Source organism: Asparagus officinalis, chromosome 5 (assembly GCF_001876935.1).
Source record: "Asparagus officinalis chromosome 5, Aspof.V1, whole genome shotgun sequence".
Classification (NCBI taxonomy): Eukaryota; Viridiplantae; Streptophyta; class Magnoliopsida; order Asparagales; family Asparagaceae; genus Asparagus; species Asparagus officinalis.
In genome coordinates, this window is record NC_033798.1 from 4,565,848 (window position 1) to 4,587,561 (window position 21,714).

A 21,714-nucleotide genomic window follows, 5' to 3' on the forward strand; every position below is an offset into this window, starting at 1 on the left:
ATTCTGACGTCAGGAAGAACTTGCTAGCAAGTTTTGAACTATGACCGAGTTAGGAACTCTTAGAAAGAGTTAATTTCAGCAAAGAAAATCCGATCATTTAAGCCAAAAAGCCGATCTCTTGATCTTTAGAATTCAAGATAAATAGTATTAAAGATCCAATTCCCCTCCTCCTCCTTCCTTTTTTTCAGCTGCAAAACTAGCTATTTATAGGGTTTAAGGGGTGTAACAGACCCCTTAATTTGCTCCATAATGGAGGTTTAATTGTCTCATTAAGTGGAGGACAGTTTTAGAACCGTTCAAGTGATTTGAAACGATCAAATGCGAAGTCCGCGTTCTAACGTCAATACGCGGGGATCGACCTCCGCGTTTGGCGCTGTTGAAACGCGAGGGTTGACCTCCGCGTTTAGCGGTTGAAACGCGAGGGTTGCGTTTTGACTTCGGAGACGCAAAGATCGTCAATTTGTAATCTCTATGTCACCTCTGCATCAAGTCTTCTCAGAATACAAAGGTCGTCATCTTGTAGCCATTATACTCTGACTTCTGAAGATGTGAGAATCGTCAAATTGTAATTCTCGTCTGTTGTCATGGAAGTCATCAGATTGTAATTTTTATCATCAGTGTTTTGCGAGGATCAACTATCTGCAGTAATTTTTAGACAACCTACAGATGCATAACTATAAAAATCAGAGCATACAATCTCTACAAGTTGAGAAATTTTCTTTCTGGAAATTCTCAGCTTGAAGAATTGTTTAGCTGGTAATAGCCTGGTATAAACTACATTTAGGCCAGTATAATTAAGACCATGAAACTTTTTCCCATGACATGAAATTACTGACAAGAAAGATAAGGTCCTAGTGCATGTAATATTCTCATATAAATGTATGGAATTTTATTAATGCAGAGAATGCAAAATGCATCATTTAACTTTTTTTAGGACATAAATACATAGATTTCCTATTACTTCTACCATTTAAGGGTATACAATACATTACTTTTGTACTAAGATATATAATCATCATGTGTACTTATTCTTGGAAAATTTTCTGATCCCGTGTATCAAAAAAATTAATAATTCAATTAGTGTTATTCATGTTTAGGAGACAGCAAAAAAGTACCAATTTCCATCAATTTCTATTTGAATGCAAATAAGGATTTCACTGACATTACACGATGAATATCATGCATAAGACTAGTAGAAATTGCAAAATAACACTGTACACAGCAAATAGTTGTGTGAAGTAGTAAGTTATTAGTCAATGAAGTTATTTTAGAATAGAACAGGACTCATACCTGAGGAGGAACCAAGGGAGCTTTTCTAAGTGGTCTTTTAATGCTATCATTATCTGCAAAATTTTCTCTTTCAGACATTCTCTCGAGCACCTTGGTGACATCATTATCTCCGATCGCTAATTGTTGCGTTAGTTGTTGCTGCACACAATAATTCCTCCAAAATCTCAACTTTAATCCCACCATTGTCCATACAATTCAAATGGGTCTTTAAGAAAACAACAAATTTGCATACCTTCATCCAAATTTTATCTGGCAATTGCTCCCCTTTCGAAGCTTTTGCTAACTCTATGCTCCTACATTTTAAAAAGTAACAAAATTAAAATTTGCAAACAGGGATTAAGTTAGTGATTAAAGTTGAGAAATTTAGCTAACCTGTTTTAAAGAGATCATCAAGCTTGTCTCCTTCATAACAGCTTGAAATTGACATGTTTGATTAAAACAAACCAAATAAAATTTATAGAGGTATAGAATTTGTCCCTTGAGCACCCAAATTGGTATCTGATCATCTTCCAATTGTCCTATATTTAGGTTAACTTTCTTTCTAAGAAGAGGGTGTGTATGTTTCCCTCTTATGTTTTAATATATGATAGAATACTTAACAAAGAAATGGCATATGTCAGTTGCCAAAGGAAATAGACTGCAAAAACTTGTAATTGACAAATAAAAGAGAGTATTTGGTGTTTCTTGATTAAATAGATTTGTAAGACAAACAACTTAATTTGCATCGAATCGCAGCTACAAAGTAGGAGTCTGTTGCCCTTTTTCTCTATGGTTTCAGAGCACTAAATATTTTCTCTAGGAAATATCATTAAATAAAGTCATGGTTATTAGTGAATAATGGCAAATGGAAGTAGACCGTGAAGATAGTAGAGAGATTGAGCGTTGATGGTGTTTGTTTAAGTGAGATGTATCATTGTTGTTTTTGATGGATTATCTTGGGCTTTGACTCGGCCTATAAGGCTTTTTATTTGTGGGTTTAGTTGATACTTAGATACAAGTTCTGCTAACTGTGTATAAATATGACACAATATGATGGGAAACAGTATATAGCATGTTTATTCTGTAGCATTCCGTCAAGTTTTGGCATTCGAGGTGCGTACAGAATTTAGTGTCATTCGAGGAATGTACAGAACAAGTTTATAGTGGAAGTCTTTAACCTGAACTACAAAACTGCTCAACAAAATTGTGTTAATGATAGATTTAATTGCTAAATAATACTATGTAGAGTTTCATAATAAAATTGCATAATTTAAATCATCATCGAACTATTCAATGAAAAGGCAAGACTAATTATATAATTGAATATTTTGTTCACGTGCATTGCACATGGTAATGTGCGAGTAGAAAAGAAAGTAAAAAACCTTTAAAAAAAAGAAAGAAAGTAAAAAAAACCATATAAACAACAGTCCCAAACTCCCCCAATTTCCACTAAAGTCCAGTCTCATCAATTTGTATTATGAAGTTAAGCATCAAATGATGACTTGTGAGAGAGTGACATGTTTGACTCTAATGCATACATCCATAGATGTTCTGTAACCTGAAGGGAGAAAAAAAGAACTAACAGAGATCAAATGTAAAATCCTACACCTAGGAGTATTGTTTGCTAATTATTTTTCAAAGTGGTCTATTTCGCTATATATTTCATAAAAATGGTCTATTTTGTAAATTTTCCCATTTGGATCCTCTCCACTATAAAAAGTAGTGGAGGGATAACTACTTTTAATCTTAACATTTGATTATTTAATAGGCGGTTATGATGCAATCTAAATCTAACGCTCATCATACATTCGTGTATTGCACTCATTCCTAATTTATACTTAGGAAAATCACAGTCACTGATTAGATAATTAATAGTTGTGATTATGTAGTGATCGCTCTAATATTTTTTTGATAGTAGACAGGATCCGAGTTCTTCTCAGACACTACATCTCTTAGGGCTAAATATTTTAGTTTTTATTATGGTAGAACGTGTTTCAGCATGGCTCCACCTGACTTTTTACAAACAAGTCTAGATATATGACAAAAAATCATGCACACAGAGAACAACACACTCCCAAGAACTCCCTTCCCACCCTAATTTATTTATCAATTGAATTGAGCATTACAATCATTTTTTTTTCCTATCTTGTCCCTCTGCTGTTACAATACAGCCTCTCTTATAGAATTACAAATAGATCTCCTTCCTTTTTTTGTTTTCTTTTCTATATTTAACATATACAAAATAAGTAATAACTTCAGCCATCTAAGTAAAGAAATCAAGAAGCATCGCCTCCTCCATGAGTCATGACAGAATCCTTAGCTGGCCAGATTCTCCTGCACGAGTTGCCTTCTTTGTTTTATCATTCCTTCTTTGATTATTCTGATTCTATGACGTGTCAGAGTGCTAATTTTAACACTCCCCCTCGCTTGGACACGTAGATATCTTCCATCCCGATCTTTATTAGAGCATCATCAAATTCCTTGCTTCCTACGGCCTTGGTGAGAATGTCTGCCACTTGTTCCTGGGATCTTACAAACGGCAGGGAAATAATTCCTGAATCTAATTTTTCTTTAATAAAATGTCGATCTACCTCAATGTGTTTAGTTCTATCGTGTTGCACCGGGTTGTGTGAGATATCAATCGCCGCTTTATTATCACAAAATAATTGCATCTCCTTTTCTGGTTTAAACCCCAGCTCGAAAACTAATTTCTTTAACCAGAGTAGCTCGCACACACCTTTGACCATTCCTCTGAATTCGGCTTCTGCACTTGAAAGAGCCACAACATTTTGTTTTTTACTCCTCCAGGTTACGAGATTTCCCCCAACAAATGTGAAATACCCAGCGGTTGATTTTCGATCTATGATGTTACCTGCCCAATCTGCATCAGTGTACCCTATAATTTCAGTGTGTCCATGTTTTACGAATTTGATACCTCGTCCAGGAGTCCCTTTGAGGTATCTAATAATTCTCATAACTGCCTCCATGTGTTCTTCTGCTGGGTTATGCATGAATTGGCTAACTATGCTAACTGCATAAGCTATATCAGGACGAGTGTGTGACAAATATATTAACTTTCCTACCAGTCGTCGGTACCTTTCTTTGTTAACAGACTTATTTGATCTGTTTACATCAAGTTTGATATTTTTCACGCTTGGTGTATCAGCAGGTTTACATTCAAGCATACCAACTTCAGTCAAGAGGTCCAATACGTATTTTCTTTGGGACAAGAATATACCATTTTTGTTCCGGGATACTTCTATCCCAAGGAAATATTTTAAGCCCCCCAAATTTTTCATTTCAAAGTCTCCAGACAACTTTTGTTCAAGTCTCTTGATTTCCTCTAAATTATCTCCCGTGATGATCATGTCGTCCACATAAATAATAAGAATAGTTATTTTACCTTCAGCTCTTTTAAAGAAGAGGGTATGATCTGAGTCTCCTTGTATATATCCGTAGCTTCTCATAGCATTACAAAATCTCCCAAACCATGCTCTGGGTGACTGTTTGAGTCCATATAGAGCCTTCTTTAGTTTGCACACTTTGTTTCTTGTTTCAGGCACAAGGTACCCTGGTGGAATCTCCATGTAAATTTCTTCCTCCAAGTCGCCATGCAGAAAAGCATTTTTTACGTCAAATTGATGCAAAGGCCAATCAAAGTTAGCTGCAAGAGACAAAATAACTCGAATCGTGTTTAGTTTGGCCACAGGTGAAAACGTTTCTTGGAAATCAATCCCATATGTTTGAGTATAACCCTTAGCCACAAGACGTGCTTTGTATCTTTCTACTTCCCCTTTTTCATTGTACTTAATTGAATAAACCCATTTACACCCTATAACATGCTTGTCTTCAGGTAACTCAACTAATTCCCAAGTTGAATTTTTTTCAAGTGCATTCATCTCAGTTTTCATTGACTGGATCCATTTTTTTCCTTTCATAGCATCTTCAACTTTTTCAGGTATAGTAATGGAAGAGAGTTGGTTTACAAAGGCCTTTAAAGGATCTGGTAGCAATTTAGTGCAAGTGTAATTCGAAATTGGGTAATTCACACTGCTATTAGCACCATCTTCTGGCACATATCGAGCTGGAGGTATTCCACGATTTTTTCGGTCTGGAAGAGTGTACCTTTGTTCAGAGATACGTACCTGAGGTTCATTCTGGGGAGAGACTGGCGGTGTAGGAATAGACTGTATTATTTCTTCTTCATTTTCCTCCCGTTCTTCCCATTGGTTTGCTTCATTCTCGTCTCTCTCCAGGTTAGTTTGTTTATTGCGCCGAGTATAAACTTGAAGTTGGGCAGGGGCATTCTGGACCGAATCAAGTTCAGCTCCCTCATCTGAATCGAGTTCTTGTGGACCTGATGCAGGCCGAGTCTGGTCCTGATTTGGCTCTGTAATTTTGGGCTGAGCAATGTCACAACATAAGTCTGAATTTGTTGCTTGAATAGGCTGGCTGAGTTGCAGAAAATCGAGATCTTGGTCATTCTCACTCTCCCCCTGAGCAAGATCATGGTTTTGTCTAAAATATGCTTCATTTTCTAAAAAAGTCACATCCATAGTCACATAAAACTTTCTAGTAGAAGTATTATAACATTTATACCCTTTCTGAAATTGTCCACACCCTAGAAATACACATTTCTCTGCACGTGATTCAAGTTTGTTGCGGCTATGTTTCTGGATGTGTACATACACACTACAACCAAATACTCTAGGAGGTAAATTCAGGATAGAGGGTATATGAACGTGTGATGACAGACTTTGTAAGGGAGTTTGAAAATTGTTTGCTGTAGTAGGCATTCTATTCATGAGATAAACAGCAAAAGAAACAGCATTATCCCAAAAACTAGCAGGTACCTTATTTTCAAATAATAGCGATCTAGTTATTTCCAGTAGATGTCTGTTCTTCCTTTCTGCTACACCATTCTGTTGCGGAGTTCCTACACATGAGGTCTCATGGAGGATTCCATTTTCTGAAAAAAAAAAACTTTGTAGATCTCTGTTTATATATTCCGTGCCATTATCACTTCTTACCATTTTAATCTTTTTTCCAAACTGTATTGTGATCATTTTATGAAAATTTTGAAAGATTTTAGGAACCTCATCCTTTGTTTTCAGTATGTATAGCCAGGTCATTCGTGTGCAATCATCAACAAAAATAACGTACCATTTTCCACCAGATTTAGAAATAACCGGGGAGGGTCCCCAAACATCAGTATGAATAAGCTCAAAAGGTTCAACACATTTATTCAAACTATTACCAAAACTGGTTCTATGGCTCTTGGCCTTAATACAAGTTTCGCAAATAAAATCTTCATTATTCAAACCTGGAAAAAGATGTGGCGAGATCTTTTTCATATACCCAAAAGACGGGTGACCTAGCCTTTTATGCCACAAAAGCACTTTATTTCTTTGAACATTTCCAATTTCTGAGGTAAGACAAGCTCTCCCTATCTTCAACTCTTCCAAATAATACAGTCCATTCCGTTTAGTACCACGCGGCCAATCGTCTCTCCCGAGAGTATATCCTGAAACTCGCAATGATTAGGATACATAATGGCAACACAATTTAAGTCCTCTGTTAATTGACTAATTGACATCAACTTTGTAGACAGAGATGGGACTAAGAGAACATTATTAAGAGTGAACCTTGGGGAGATATAAATATCACCTGACCCTGTTGCTGGATACATCTCTCCATTAGCATTAATAATACCGGTTTTATGAGGTTTCCTTATTTCTCTAAATTCACCATCCTCATATGTCATATGGTCTGTTGCCCCAGAGTCAATTACCCAATTCATATTTTTACTACTGTTATTAATCATACACTTTGTACCAGATTTACCTTTGCCTTGCTCCCCTTGATCAGTACCTGTTGCACAGTATGTTTGCGCCGTGTCAGGAGCTTGAGTATGGTCAGTTTGTTCCCTTCGGACTTGAGTAGTGGCTGCTACACACCTGCGGTCAACATGAGAGAGGTTGTCTGTCTCTTTGACGCCTGTTTGCTGAGGTTCCCTGGAAACTACTAAGCTTGCTCGGCCTCGGCTGTTATCTCCTTGTTTCTTTTTTCTTGGATCTTTCCACCAGTCTGGATAACCGATCAACTCAAAACAACCTTCTCTCGTATGTCTCGTGCCACCACAGTTTGAGCATTTCAACTTAGACTTGTCAGTAAACCCAAATTTTTTAGTTGAGTTTGGATTTACCTCATATGATCTGTACCCCTTTGTTGCCATGGCGAGTGAGTTTGTTGTGGCATCGTTGTATTCTTTCATCATCACACTTTGTCGAGTTGCTTCATGTCTCACATGACCGAAGGCTTGTTCTATTGTTGGGAATGGTTTTAGTTGAAGAACTTGAGCCCGAATTGCATCGAAACGATCCTCAAGACCATCGAGGAAAGTATATACTCGCGCTTTTTGAATAAAGAGATTAAACTTCTCAATATCATTTGGGGTATCCATGGGGTTTGGGCATCTAAAATCAATCTCTTGCCATAATGCTTGAAGCTCATCGTAAAATTCTTCAATATTCTTCCCTTCTTGCTTGAGGCGTGTGACCCTTCTGTTGAGTGAAAAAACCTGTACCTCATCACTTCCGTCATAGTAGGTGGTTTCTAACGCTTTCCAAACGTCTCTTGCTGTAGGATGACGGATGTACTTGCTTTGTAACCTTGGTTCTAGAGAGTTTATGAGCCATCCCTTGACAATCACATCATCGACCTCCCATTTGCTAAACTCCGGATCATTCATACCAGGCGGTGCCGGGGTACCCGTCAGGTGTCTCATCCTCTCACGACCTTTGACATACATCTCTATGGCCTGACACCAGTAGGTGTAGTTTGTGCCATCCATCTTCACATCAATCGGCTTTCAATGCCTACCTACCTCTGTTATGGCAACGCTGTGTGTCACCGGTTGAGGGTTACTCATGGCAGCAGCTTGCATAGCTGCCATTTGAGTCATCATCTTCGCCATTTGCTCAATTAAGGTTGCGGTGTTGGTTTGTTCTTCTGGTTTGGATCCCTTCTCAGAACCTGACATTTTTCAAAAACAATACCACCAAAATATAGAGCAGTTAGAAACCAAGATCGGAACTTTGCTCTGATACCATGACAAAAAATCATGCACACAGAGAACAACACACTCCCAAGAACTCCCTTCCCACCCTAATTTATTTATCAATTGAATTGAGCATTACAATCGTTTTTTTTTTCTATCTTGTCCCTCTGCTGTTACAATACAGCCTCTCTTATAGAATTACAAATAGATCTCCTTCCTTTTTTTGTTTTCTTTTCTATATTTAACATATACAAAATAAGTAATAACTTCAGCCATCTAAGTAAAGAAATCAAGAAGCATCGCCTCCTCCATGAGTCATGACAGAATCCTTAGCTGGCCAGATTCTCCTGCACGAGTTGCCTTCTTTGTTTTATCATTCCTTCTTTGATTATTCTGATTCTATGACGTGTCAGAGTGCTAATTTTAACAGATATCAATGTCACAAGGAAAGACTGCTCGAGGTATTAAGATAAATGATTAACTGATTTTGAAATCCCTGAAGAGTCCAAGAAGTATTGTCTGCAAAACTACAAGTATGACATCCGTGTAGGTATTCAAGTTTTGCGGAGAGTCAATTTCAAACCTTGTTTCATTTGGTCTGATACTTGTACAGATGCTGGCCACAATTTCAGAAGACAAGTAATTTGTATGTCAAGCTGTTATGATCACGATGACAATTTGGGTTTCTCCTTCCCTATTATTGCCTAAGCTGATTACTTACCTTAGAATCAAGAATCCTAGAAAAGGGCAAAGATACCTATGTTTTTCAGCAAAATTGTACCTTGACTTTGTATTCAAGGGATTAAAGCATTTGAGATTGATAAGCTAATCCAATTTTTGACACATTTCTAAAGAACGTGGGTTTCAGATATAATCATCACGGGAAATTTTCTTCTGTGAAAGATTATTATAACCGGATGTGTAGAGATGTAAGAGCTGCAGTTCATTTGTGTGACTGTCTCATCGTGATGGAACATCAACGAAAACGGTTACAAAAGAAGCAGGAAGGTATATTGTTGAGGATTTGGCAACTGTACCTTTGCTTAAGATGCTACGAGACTCTTGTCGAGCTACACTTTGTATACAATATTTATACTCCATCTCTACGATATATACCCAAAAAAAAATTCAGTGTTTATCTTTAAGCCCCAAGCATCAGATAGATACTATTTTGGGGACAATATTTGCAAAAAAGAAATTAAAAACCCCTAAATGTCCTTGTATTTCTCGTCCTCTCTCTTTGCCTTTAACCCAAAACGTCATGCTCAGAGAACATAAGAAGAACGAATTCTGTTGGAAGTATAACCCTAGATAATGCCTAAAAGCTTAATAAAAGTTACTAGAAAATAAAGTAATGTACTCCCAGAATTCATCAATAAATCATGGCCAGGGCATACATCAAGAATGGAATCCACAAATCAAAAAAAAAAATTACAGTAACTTGCTCACAGGATAATCATTATAAAAATTCAACAAATTAAAGTAATGTGTTCTTGATGGGATTAAAAGTGACTCACTTGGTGAAATTTCACTAAAAAAATATCCAGAATCAATTACATTGAAGATTATAGTTCTAAACCCTAGATAATGCCAAATTCATGCTAATATCATGAAATTAAAGCTAAATTGACTCACTCGGTTTAATTCACAGAGAATACATACAGAAACAATTAGGTTATAGATCTAAACCCTAGGAAATATCTAAATCATACATAGTCCACGGGATTGGAGAAACTTACGGTGGTGATCGAACTGCCACTGGTGGATCTCACGATCCACTTCATCAGCGAACATATTGACGCGCCTCCAAAGACCGCATTTGACATCGTGAAGATGATGAAATCGCCCGTTATCCTTTCGAGCCCATTCCTCAGGAAGCAATAGGGCTACCCGTATTCCCTGAAGCGTGGATCACAAAGAATGGCATCACGCTTATTAAACAACGGCGAAAGCTCGGGATCAGTCCGCAAGGGCACCACCACCTCCTCCTCCTACCCCCTGAGCAAGACACAGAAGTCGTATGATTCACTGAAGGGATCCCTGGCGACGAGAAATGTAAGCATTATGTGTATTTATATTTGGAAAATCTAATCCTGTGTACCGAAAATTTAATAATTCAGTCAGCACCATTCATGTTTGGAAGGAAACAACAAAAAGTAGCGATTTCCATTTCAACGCAACTTACATTGATTGATGAACATCATGCATAAACAAATAGAAATTGCGAAGCATAACATTGCATAACAAATTTTCGTGTGTAGTATAAATTATTAATCAATAAAGAAATTTGGAATAGACCAGGATTTATACCTGGAGTGGAGCCAATGAAGCTCTTCTGGGAGGTGTCTTAATGTTATGAGTTTCAATCAAGATTTTCTCTTTCAGACATTCTCTCGAGCACCCAAGTGACATCGTTAACCCCAATAGCAAATTGTTGTTACAAAGATCAAATTCCTCCAAAATATCAACTTTAATCCCACCATTGTTCATAAAACTCAAATGGGTCATCGAGAAAATAACAAAATTACACAACCTTCATCACATTTTATCTTGCAGTTGCTCCCGTTTCGAAGCTTTTGCTAACTCTATACGCTCCTACAAGTAAAAAAAATTAACATAACAATTAAAATTTGCAAGTGAGGATCAGGTTTATGATTAAAGTTGAGAAAATTAGTTAACCTGCAGAGACTTGTGAGGAAATCATCAAGCTGGTTCACTTCATAACGGTTTGAAATTAACCCGATTGATTAAAGCAAGCCAAATAAAAATACTATCTTTAACTAGAAAAAGGGAAGAGAGGGAAGAGAGAGAGAGAGAGAGAGAGAGAGGGAGAGAGAGTTTGTTCGTACTATAGTTGGCGGGCCTGTGGGCTTACTAGTTTAATTATTAACTAAAATTTTAATACTTTTTAAGAAGAAAATTTTAAGAAGAAAATTATTAACTAAAATTTTATAAAGTTAGTCCAATTAGTCTTAATCTTTATAATTGAGAAAAATATTATAATAACTAAATTTTTTAAAAAGAAAATTAGATTATGAAACTTTTGGGTTCTCTTTATATGTATCTTAATATTTTTTATGTGCAAATTTTATTTCTAATTTATGTAATTGAGAGTTTCTGTAAAATAATTTATCTATGGAGTCTTAATTGCATTAGGTTTAGGAGTCGGAGTTATTCTAGAATCCTTATGTATTCAGTTTCCTCAAGTCTATATATAAGCATGTCTTCATCAGTGAACATACCTCAACTCAGATATTAAATAACTTTTTTTTTGGCTTTTTACTATTCTCTCTCCCCCTTCGATACTCTTTTACCATCAGGTATGCAAACATTTTTTTTTTGTTTTATCAACTTTTGTAGTTTAAGGAAGCTTACATGCATGAAAATTTTGAAGTCAATACTTATATCTTCTTTGCTTTCGGTATTCATAACCTTTTTGTTTTAAAAGTTGTCATATAGGTATAAGTTATACAAGTAGTATACATATATATCTATATGTATACTGTGAGTATAACTTTTATACGTATGACCAATTAATATTATATGCAGATCTTATATTATATTCAAAAGGATTTTTTTGGGAACTCTCATGACATGGTCAAGTATGTCCAGTGCATCCCCAAACACCCAGCTTAGAATTAAAATTAAAAATAGGATTGACGAGAAGGGGAAAAAATGTAATAAATATTAAAGACACTAAAAGTTGAATGCGTATGATTTTTTTTGAGTACGCACTTCGCGTAGGATTTAGGGGGAGGCGTTTTCTGAAAAGAAAAGAACAGAATAAAGCACTTGATCTTGGTGTTTGGGGGTATAAACCTCTTTTTTTCCTAAAAGACCAAAGTCACCCTCGATGTGGGCCCAGTTGAGGGTATAAACCTCTTTTTTCTAAAAGACCAAAGTACCCCTCGATGTGGGGCCCAGTTTTTGCTGACGGGGGGTTATTTATAACTAAATGTTGGATTCTCGGATCCACAGGGGCTCGGGAGCCTCATCATCATCCTCTTCCATTGAAACCCTAGCCACCTCTGCCATGGCGTCGGGGACCGTCCCCTCCTCGCATCCAGATTGGGCGAATCTGTTGGGCGAGGTACTCACCCTCATAGCCAAACGCCTCTCCGCCGTTGACTACTGCAGTTTCTCCGCCGTCTGCACTTCGTGGGCGTCGATCGCGTCGCCGGAGAACGGCATGCCCCGTCCTCTCTCCTTAAGAAAGAACGAACCTTATTTAATATTCTCCGGAGACGGCTTCGGCAACTGCCAGCAGAGCGATTTCTGCACTCTGTTTGATTACCTGGACAATTCTTTCACAAAGATCCATCATTTACCAGAGATTCGGGGCAAGTGGATCGTCGGAAGTCAATTCGGATGGCTCGCCGTCATAGACGAGTTGGCAAACCCTAGCCTCCTCAATCCCTTCACGAGATCTCAAATCGATCTCCCTCCGATAACGGCTCATCCTGAGGTGGAGCCTGTTTATGACTCTGAGGGATCTTTGGCGGGGTACAGCTGCTATGATGGCAGCGAATACTACACACTGGAAGAATCCCAATCGGCCCTTGTATTTCGAAAGCTTGTGTTGTCCTCGAACCCTGCCGATGGTGATTTTGTGGACCCTCATGTATACTCGGCCCGGTCACAGAGAGTGGAATATTTGGAGATTTCCTAACGGGCATGGTGTGGCCGATGTCATATACCGTGATGGCAAATTCCTGGCACTCACCCACTTTGGCGATGTTTATGCTATGGACATTTGCTCTCCGTTGTCTTCTCCGAAGGCTTCGTTATTTGCCAAGAGATATCGTGGTTATATCTTTTGCGATACCAGCTACCTGGTGGACTCATCAGGGGTTCTTTTGCAGGTCGTCAGGCAAGAAGAGTTCCTCAAGGAGGAATCTAGAAACCGAACATGCAAAATTGAGATTTGTAGTTTGGACCCTGAAACAGGGACATGGAGTCTAGTAACGAGCTTGGGCGATCACTCTCTCTTCGTAGGTTGTTGGTACTCTGCGTCCCTTTCGGCAAAGGAGATTTCCTGGCTACAAGAGAACCGTGTCTATTTTACCGATGACAATTGGGACAAGATCCCAGTGAGGCAGGAAAGGGTTCGTGATATCGGAGTGTTCAACTTGAGCGATGGCAGTTTCGGGACTTGCTATCCTCCGGACATGAGATTGACATGGCCTCCGCCTGCCTGGATCACATCTCCTCAAATCTGAATTATAAAGCACAGTGAGTAGGATCTACTCTTCTATATTTTATCTATGGGTAAATTGCACTTGAATGGCCTACAACTTCACAGGTTTTCACTTATATTGCCTAACTTGTAAAACGTATCACTTGCTGACCCAAAATTTTAAAAATTTTCACTTGAACGACATAAAGTATAGAACGCTAATTTTCTGTTAGAATATGCTGGGAATATCCCCTTGTGACAAATGAGTTCATTTATTACCGCTTATATGTCATTTAAGTACAGCCAAATACCCCGTATGATATATTCCATTTTCTCTCCCCAAATTAGACCTAAAACTGACGAATTTATATTGCCTCTCCTCAGATCAATGCTGCGATTCATGAAGCCAAGGGGGTAAGTTGTAATCATAGCATTCCTCTGACTAAAAATTTGGTATCGCAAGAAACATGTAGATACCCATCATACACATTTATCAAACACTTGGTGCACAACATAGAATCAAGAATTGAATTGTAATAGAGCATTGCTGGGGCTACGCCTGAAGATTTGGTGAGCTCCATAATTGACAATGCAAAGGTATGTTGTTGAGCGAAGTGTAGTGTTTGATTAAGAGGTTGAAAGGGGGAGAAGAGGGAGGGGAATTGAGGAGAGAGAGAGAGGAGAAGAGGGGTAGGGGAGGGGCTTTGGGAGGAGAGGAGGCGAAGGGCAAACGCTTCAATTTCAGGAGCAGGTGAGGAGGATGGGGGAGGGGGAGGTGAGGGGAGGTACAGGTGGGGCCAGAGAGGAAGGAGATGGTGAGAGAGAAGTGAGCTTGGTGAGGAGGAGTGTTTAGTGGGTGGATTTGTGGGCGTAGTTTTTGGTGACAGAATTTAGAGGGAGGTTTTGTTTTGGCTGTTGAGGAAAACGAAGAAAAGTAAAAAGGGTATTGAGGAAGAAGAAGAAGAAAAGTAAAAGGGTATTTCGGTCTTAACGCCTAAATTATTAATGGTGTCAATTTCTTTTTATGGAAAATACAATTGGTCATTTAAGCGATACGTTTCACAAGTTAGGTGATATAAGTGAAAAAATGTGAAACTTTAGGACATTTAAGTGCAATTTACCCTTTATTAATTGATGAATCATTAGTCCATTTTACAAAATCCTTCTATACTTTATTTATGAATCATTAGTCTATTTTGCTTGATGAATCATTAGTCCATTTTACAAAATCCTTCTATACTTTATTTATGAATCATTAGTCTATTTTGCCACAAGAATTTTTGAACTTGCTAATTCTGTCATATAAGCATATACTCAATTATTTATCTGTATGAGTTTATTGCTGATGAGAAATAATCAGAGCGGATTTAATAAAGATAAGTTTATGTTGGATGAGATGGCATGCGCATGAAGGTGATCTGCCATTGTTAAAAACACAACAAGAAGAGCTCCCTCATATTATATCTTGAAAATCTTATGATAAGGATGACAGAGTAACAGAATTTATGGCGAATGTCTTCATAAAACTCTAAGGAGGTGTGATTGGTTCCAAATTGTTAGTTAGCACTACAAAAATTGTCCAAGCATCCTTTTTTTTAGAACAAGAGCTAGGGCTAGAATGTTTGGATTGCATTCTTGGACTATAGGTTAGATATTTAGACTAAAATTTGGATTTTTGGATAGTTTTGTATATCTTTAGACTAGATATAAATTTGGGAAATTTTGTTTTATCATTAAATTTTATGTTAGATAATAAATATTGCCAAACATATATGTTATTATTTCTAAATTAGCGTCAACAAAGACTTTATCCTAAATTTTTTTTGGCAGCTACATGAGTCCTATTCTTCCATTCAATTCTATTTTAGGTCATTTCCTCTATTAAGTTAACTATTATCATATCCTTCTTACTTGTGTCTAACTATGCTCTTTTAGGTCCACCTTCTGATCTTTCTGTCTAATTAACTATAACATGTCTTTTTTCTCTATCCGATGCATTGAGAGCCTCCTTTTTCCACTAATTCTCCCTCATTTTATCCTCAATATGAGCATCCCTTAGTTTCCTATGGATGTACTGTTATCTTATCTTTATCCTTATCCTTTAATGTATACCCGCAAGACCGTCATAACAATCTCATTTCTGTTAAACTCATTTTTTGCACATATTATTTTTTAATTGCCCTATATTCTAGTTTATTCCCAAGAGTGGTGTCGGTCTTGTAACTGTCACGTAGAATTATCCCTTCAATCTCATAGGTATTCTACAATCACATAAGACTTTAGAAACATTCATCCATTTTAACCATTCCGGTTTGATTTGATGGACAACATCATCTTTAATCTTGCTATCATGACAAATAATTGATCCTAAATAACCAGATTGATTATTTTTAGACATTTTATGATCACCAATACGTTCTATCGATTCTTTTCTCTCATTTTACTAAAATTGCATTCTATATATTCTGCCTTTATTGTACTAATTTTTATCTAAATCCTATATTTTTGAAAACTTGACTTCACCTTTATACTTTAGAAATTATTCATTTCTAGCCTCCTTAACTAATCCCTTATCATTAGCATTTAGCGAATATCGTACACCATGAGACTTTGTCCTAAATATGTCTAGTGAGTTGGGGCTTAAGGCTGACCCTTGATGTAAGCATATGGTAACATGAAACAATTTTGTCCTTAAATTAATTTTAATGTACCATCAAACTATTTATCTTTACTTTTTTTTATTGTTAATCGTGTAAATATTAATAAAACCAAAAAATGCCACATAAATTAAATTACTATAGTACATAACTAAGAATAGCTAATGTTCAACCATATATAAAATAAGTCTAAATAGCACTTATACACACTATTGTTTCACCTACTTTTCACTTATATATCCCCAACCTGTAGTTGGTAACAAAAAAAACGCACTTATATACCCTCACTTTTCTTGGCAGCACATAAATACCCTAAAGTTGTAAACAGCCAGCACTTAAATACCCCTAAGTTTTAAAACTTGCACATAAATACCCTCAATTAATGCAAACTTTGAGGGAATTTAGTGCAAGTTTTAAAAATTTTAGGTATTTAAGTGCTATATTTAAAAACTTTATGGTTTTAAGTTTAAATTTTAAAAACTAGGTATATAAGTGCTATAAAAAAGAAGTGAGAATATATAAGTGCAGGTTTAAAAAACTTTAGGGTATTTTATTGCTACCAAATACAAATATAAATGAAAAGTAAATGAAACAATAGGGCACATAAGTGCTATATAGCCATAAAACAATACATATTCACTAATGATAAAGAACTATTTGTCCGTCTTGGATGTCTACTTCTAATAATCCACCACTACCTACTTTCGACTCACATTCAGATCCTTGCACAACTTCCATCCTATAATAAAAGAGATGGAATTTGGAATTTTATATTTATATCATGTGCAATTTATGCTATGACTTTACTTCTATTTACATGTTTAATTTTCTGTAAATAGTTAGCATCTATGTGCTTTGATTTAACATCAAAAATATAACCTGGATCACACTTCCAAATAAATAAATGCTAAGAAAATTAAAGTTATATATTTTTCTTTAGCAAGAAAATCTACTCTAAAACATATAGGTCAAATCTATACATCAGAATAAAAATATGTGCTCTATTTTTGTTAGCAAACAAGGTAATTTGTTTGTCACATCCAATATTTTTTGTATCTCAGAGTACTTGTTAGCTAACAACAATGGTTCAACATTCCTACTGCATAGAAAAGAAAAGGCATGAGTTCATAGATTGCAAAAGGAAAGTCGTGTTATTCCACAAAGTACTTACTGTATATTACCAATCCTTGAGCAATTCAATGAAGAAGTAAGTCTTAATTTGGGATGAAAGGCTTTGTTATTGGTAGACAAATCTTAATTAACTAGGGCATCCCTCCCCAGGGGGAACATAAGACTGGCCACCATATAAGCCAATTTATACCTGAACCAATTAATACCTTTTAAACATCAGGACAAATACAATCCCAAAAATTACTTTTTCTTTGCCCAACAAGGCACAACCAAAGATAAAAAGCCTTGGCCAGTTGATATTCTTCTCGTGCCAACAGTTGTCGTCAAACAAGGCACAACCAAAGATAAAAAGCCTTGGCCAGTTGATATTCTTCTCGTGCCAACAGTTGTCGTCATTGACAACGGTGGTGGTGTATGGCAACTGCATCAAAGTCAATGACCCTGGGCTAGCCAGAGCGGCGGTTGGAATCCTGATCGCAACAACCGTTGTCCTGACCACAGCAATCGAGATCCTTGTTTTGTATGTTGGGTGGTTTAAAGTCATCTTCAGAATCCTAGGGTAAGAAGAAAAAAATCCTCGATATTTTTAGGACTTGCTTGTAACCTCCACACAGAATTGAATATTACAATAGGATTGAATCTAGGATTTTCTAATCCTAGCCTAAATACAATTTATACTTTAAATTTAATTTCTAGTTAATATGTTTAGCCAATAACACCATAATTTGAGATCCAAACCATATTTAAACCAATAGCACCTCAAATTGTAATTTGAATAAACATCCTAGTCTTAGCTAACAATCCCAAATCAATAACACCCTCTAAGGAATATATTAAGAGGAGAAAATAATAAGAGAAGTCAAGTATATACTCAACTTTTTCCAGCACCGTCATTGTTTCACAGAATCACAGAGACCTCATCAATTGTAAGAGCAACCTTTTTGGAGACATTTTGTCCCTCTTTTGTTCATCTAGATTATTGGTGCCCTCATGATCATGATTGCGAGGTGTTCTGAACAGGCATCGAGGTTTAAGTACTAACGTATATTTCGCCCTCTATTATGCATCTGCGATGAGGTCATTACCTGATAGCAGACGATGTTCAAGGTTCTCAATATGGAGGATCAAGGACAAATTCCAAGTAAAGTAGAGAAAATAAAAAGAGAGAATAATGGTCTATTGGCCTATTGCAGGAGGCAGTTTGACGCGCTTCATATTTAATTGCAGTCGTCCTTCTCTGTTTTCGCTTCATGACTAGATCTTGACATTACTGATGGTGTGCTAAGGTGTGAGGAACAAGTTCCCATCCTTATTGAAGTCATGGATCCTAACTGAGTTTGTCTTAGTGAACTTTAGCACAAACATTAAAGCATATTTTGAGTAGCTTGGGAAAGGGGAATATGATAGGATCTAGAAATGATAGAGGTCATGAAGGTATTCAGTGCAGTCTACTACTGCTACGTCAAATTTTAGAGGTATACAAATAGATCGAAGCTGAATGTAGCTAATATCATGTACAAAACTTTTAAATTTGTTGGTGGACAACCATGCTCATCTTCTTCTTTCCCGCATTAACATTATCTTCCTCTTTATTTTGCGGTTAATTGTACTGGCTCTACAACTTTGTCGGCTGCTGACATTGGTTCGTATCGATATATATCCCTATGATTGAGTCCATATATCAGCAGACCATATTTTACATGTTTATCTTACAATTTCACTAAATTATTTTTAGCTAGCAGCGAGTTTTTCTTTACATATGAACATGCACATGTACCCACCCACATACTGGATTTGGATCCTCTCTCTCCTACCAAAAAAGTAGTAGGGAGACCACTACATTAACCATAGCCGCAGATGTCGTAGTGGGTGGTTATGATTCATATCATATCTAACACTCATCATATCCCCATTGAATTGCACTATTTTCCTAATTCACACAACCACCCACTAAATAAATCAATGGTTATGATATTACAGTCGTCTCTCAACTATTTTTTTGGTAGTGGACAGGATCCGAATCCCCCATGTACCTCACAATCGAATTTCGTTGCAGAAAGTTTTCATCATTTATGTGTTACTTGTCTCTTGTTTTCTCGGTCCTGCTACATTTTTTGTCATATTATGCTTAAATTTGGGTACAAAAGGATATATAGCCATGGTAACAAATAACTATTTAATGACTTTCATTGCAGATCCCACTGCTCTGGAGCTTTGAAGATTGGTTGTCCCTCAACCATTTGGGCACTGACATCTTTATCGTGCAAAAACAGCCACTCCTGTTTCTTAGAAGTGTAATATTATGTGGCATATTGTGTGTTTATTTATCAGTCCTTTGTTAATCTATTGGATGAAGGATGCTACTGTAAAAGTATCTGTAGAAGTTTGTTCTCCAATAATTACCATTATTTATACTTTATACTGTTGATCCATTATTTTTTGGATCTTTATGGCATGTAAGGTAATTTTGTGATATTTACTGAGTCTTTGACATAATATGAAGATTCTGACTTGACTTGTATCAAAAGCTAAAAACTGTTGTGGGTGGATCAATTCATGGACTCTTTTTTTTTTGTTGACGTAGAATCGTTTTTCTTAAAATTCAATATGCATATATTAGTTTTTATTAGGAATCAAAAAAAAGTAGACGTAAGCTTTCGTTCCTTGTCATGTGTTGCTTAGTTTTATTAAGTGTTTCGTGGCTTGATCGCAGATTCATATCTAAAATAATGCATGAATCGATCACAGATCCATTATCTCGTTTACAATAGAGCATCTAAAATGTTGCATGAATTGATCAAATTTGTACCTTTGCTTACAGTGATAATCTAGGTTCGATTCATTTTGTCATTTTGTTGAAGTGGGGGGGCTGCTTCCACAGTTCCACTTCCCCTAGAACAGAAATAAAGCTCCCCAAATATTAAATATGGGCAAAACATCAGTTTAAATCTCTAATTTGGGAGTTTCAACACGACTCCCACACTTCTGATTGGGGGTTCCACTATGGCTTCCATGGTTCTGGGTTCGATTCTGGGTTCTGGGTTCGATTCTCGATTTGATTGAAAAAATTCTGTAATGATTTAACCAAATGTCATTTGGGGCCCACAAAGAAAGTTCATATCGTTAACTAGGTCATCAACCGAAGTTCTTCTCGAAATTTTTTTGTTAGTTACAGTTATGTTAAGATTTTTTTTGCCATTTTCCTTTTTCTGTGGTGACTGGACCCTTAAAAGTTTTAAACATTACAAATAGGCCCATGAAGCATAGAACATTACAAACAGTATTGAAAATATTTTAAATTTAGAAACGAACCCCTAACATTTTACAGACAACCCCAAACGTTTTGAAAATTATAAACAACTCCCAAAATTTTATAGAGAGCCTGTTGAAAACTTTTTTTAAAAATCCCTTTTTTTAAAAATTACAAATAACTCCTAAAATTTCAAAAATAGTCCCAAATATTTTACAAATAACTCTCTAAAAGTTTCAAAAATTATAAATAATCCCATAAAAAATTTACATACAACCCCCAAAAGTATAAAAACCACAAATAACCCCTAAAGTTTTACAAACACCCCCCTAAAAGTTTACTTAACACCCCTTGACAAATTTGAAAATGATGAACAGCCCTCTGGAATGTTTACAAACAACCTCGTAATAATTTTACAAATGGCCTCTGAGAGTTTATTAATTGCAAATAACTCTTGGAAAATTTACCTACACCCCTTTGAAATTGAAATTTACTAATAAGCCTATAAATTTTTACAAATAGCCTTTTGAAAAAGTATAAACATACGTCAAAAAGTTTAAAAATTATAAATAGTCCCCTAAAATTTTACAAGCAGCCCAATCAAAGTTTTACCAACAGCCCCTTAAAAGTTTCAAACACTACAATAACCTTGGAGACACTGCATAACCCTAAAAACTTTAAATGTTACGAATAACCTCCTATAAATTTACACAACCAGTCTCTTGAATAATTTAGATGCATCCCCAGAAAGCTTTGTAATTTACAAATATCCCCATAAAACTTTTACAAAAAGCCTCCTGATAATTTTGTAAATAGCCCTCTAGTCTTTCTAAAATTAAAATTAGCCCCTATAAATTTTCATACAACCCCTAAAAGTTTTAAAAATTATAAATAACCCTAAAAATTTATACAAATAGCTCCGTAGAAAAATACAAATACCACTCGATAGTTTCGAAGCTTAAAAATACTGCTTGAAATTTTAAGGGTTGTTTGCATGTCTTTTTAGCATTCTTACGTATTTTGAACATTTTTAGGACTATTTTCTTTTGAGACGTCGGACCTAGCACAATGTATTTGTCTAGGTAGACATATGGCAAAAATGAAAAATATATAAATTTTCTATTTTTCGGATATCTAGTTGGACTTGTGTAAACAGTTGTCAATTTTTCAT

At 36.2% G+C, this 21,714-nt stretch overlaps 1 protein-coding gene and 1 long non-coding RNA gene across 2 annotated transcripts; both read left to right on the forward strand.

The window, feature by feature from the left end:
- On the forward strand, window positions 12,197–12,947 carry LOC109840141 (putative F-box protein At4g22170; the record flags this gene model as incomplete). Its single annotated transcript, XM_020408660.1, has 2 exons — window positions 12,197–12,258; window positions 12,318–12,947. Coding segments are annotated over exons 1-2 (648 nt in total), but the record flags the coding sequence as incomplete, so codon positions are not given.
- On the forward strand, window positions 12,949–19,795 carry LOC109840273. The gene is made up of 2 exons (XR_002246844.1): window positions 12,949–13,561; window positions 19,489–19,795. It is a non-coding gene; the product is annotated as an uncharacterized LOC109840273 (long non-coding RNA).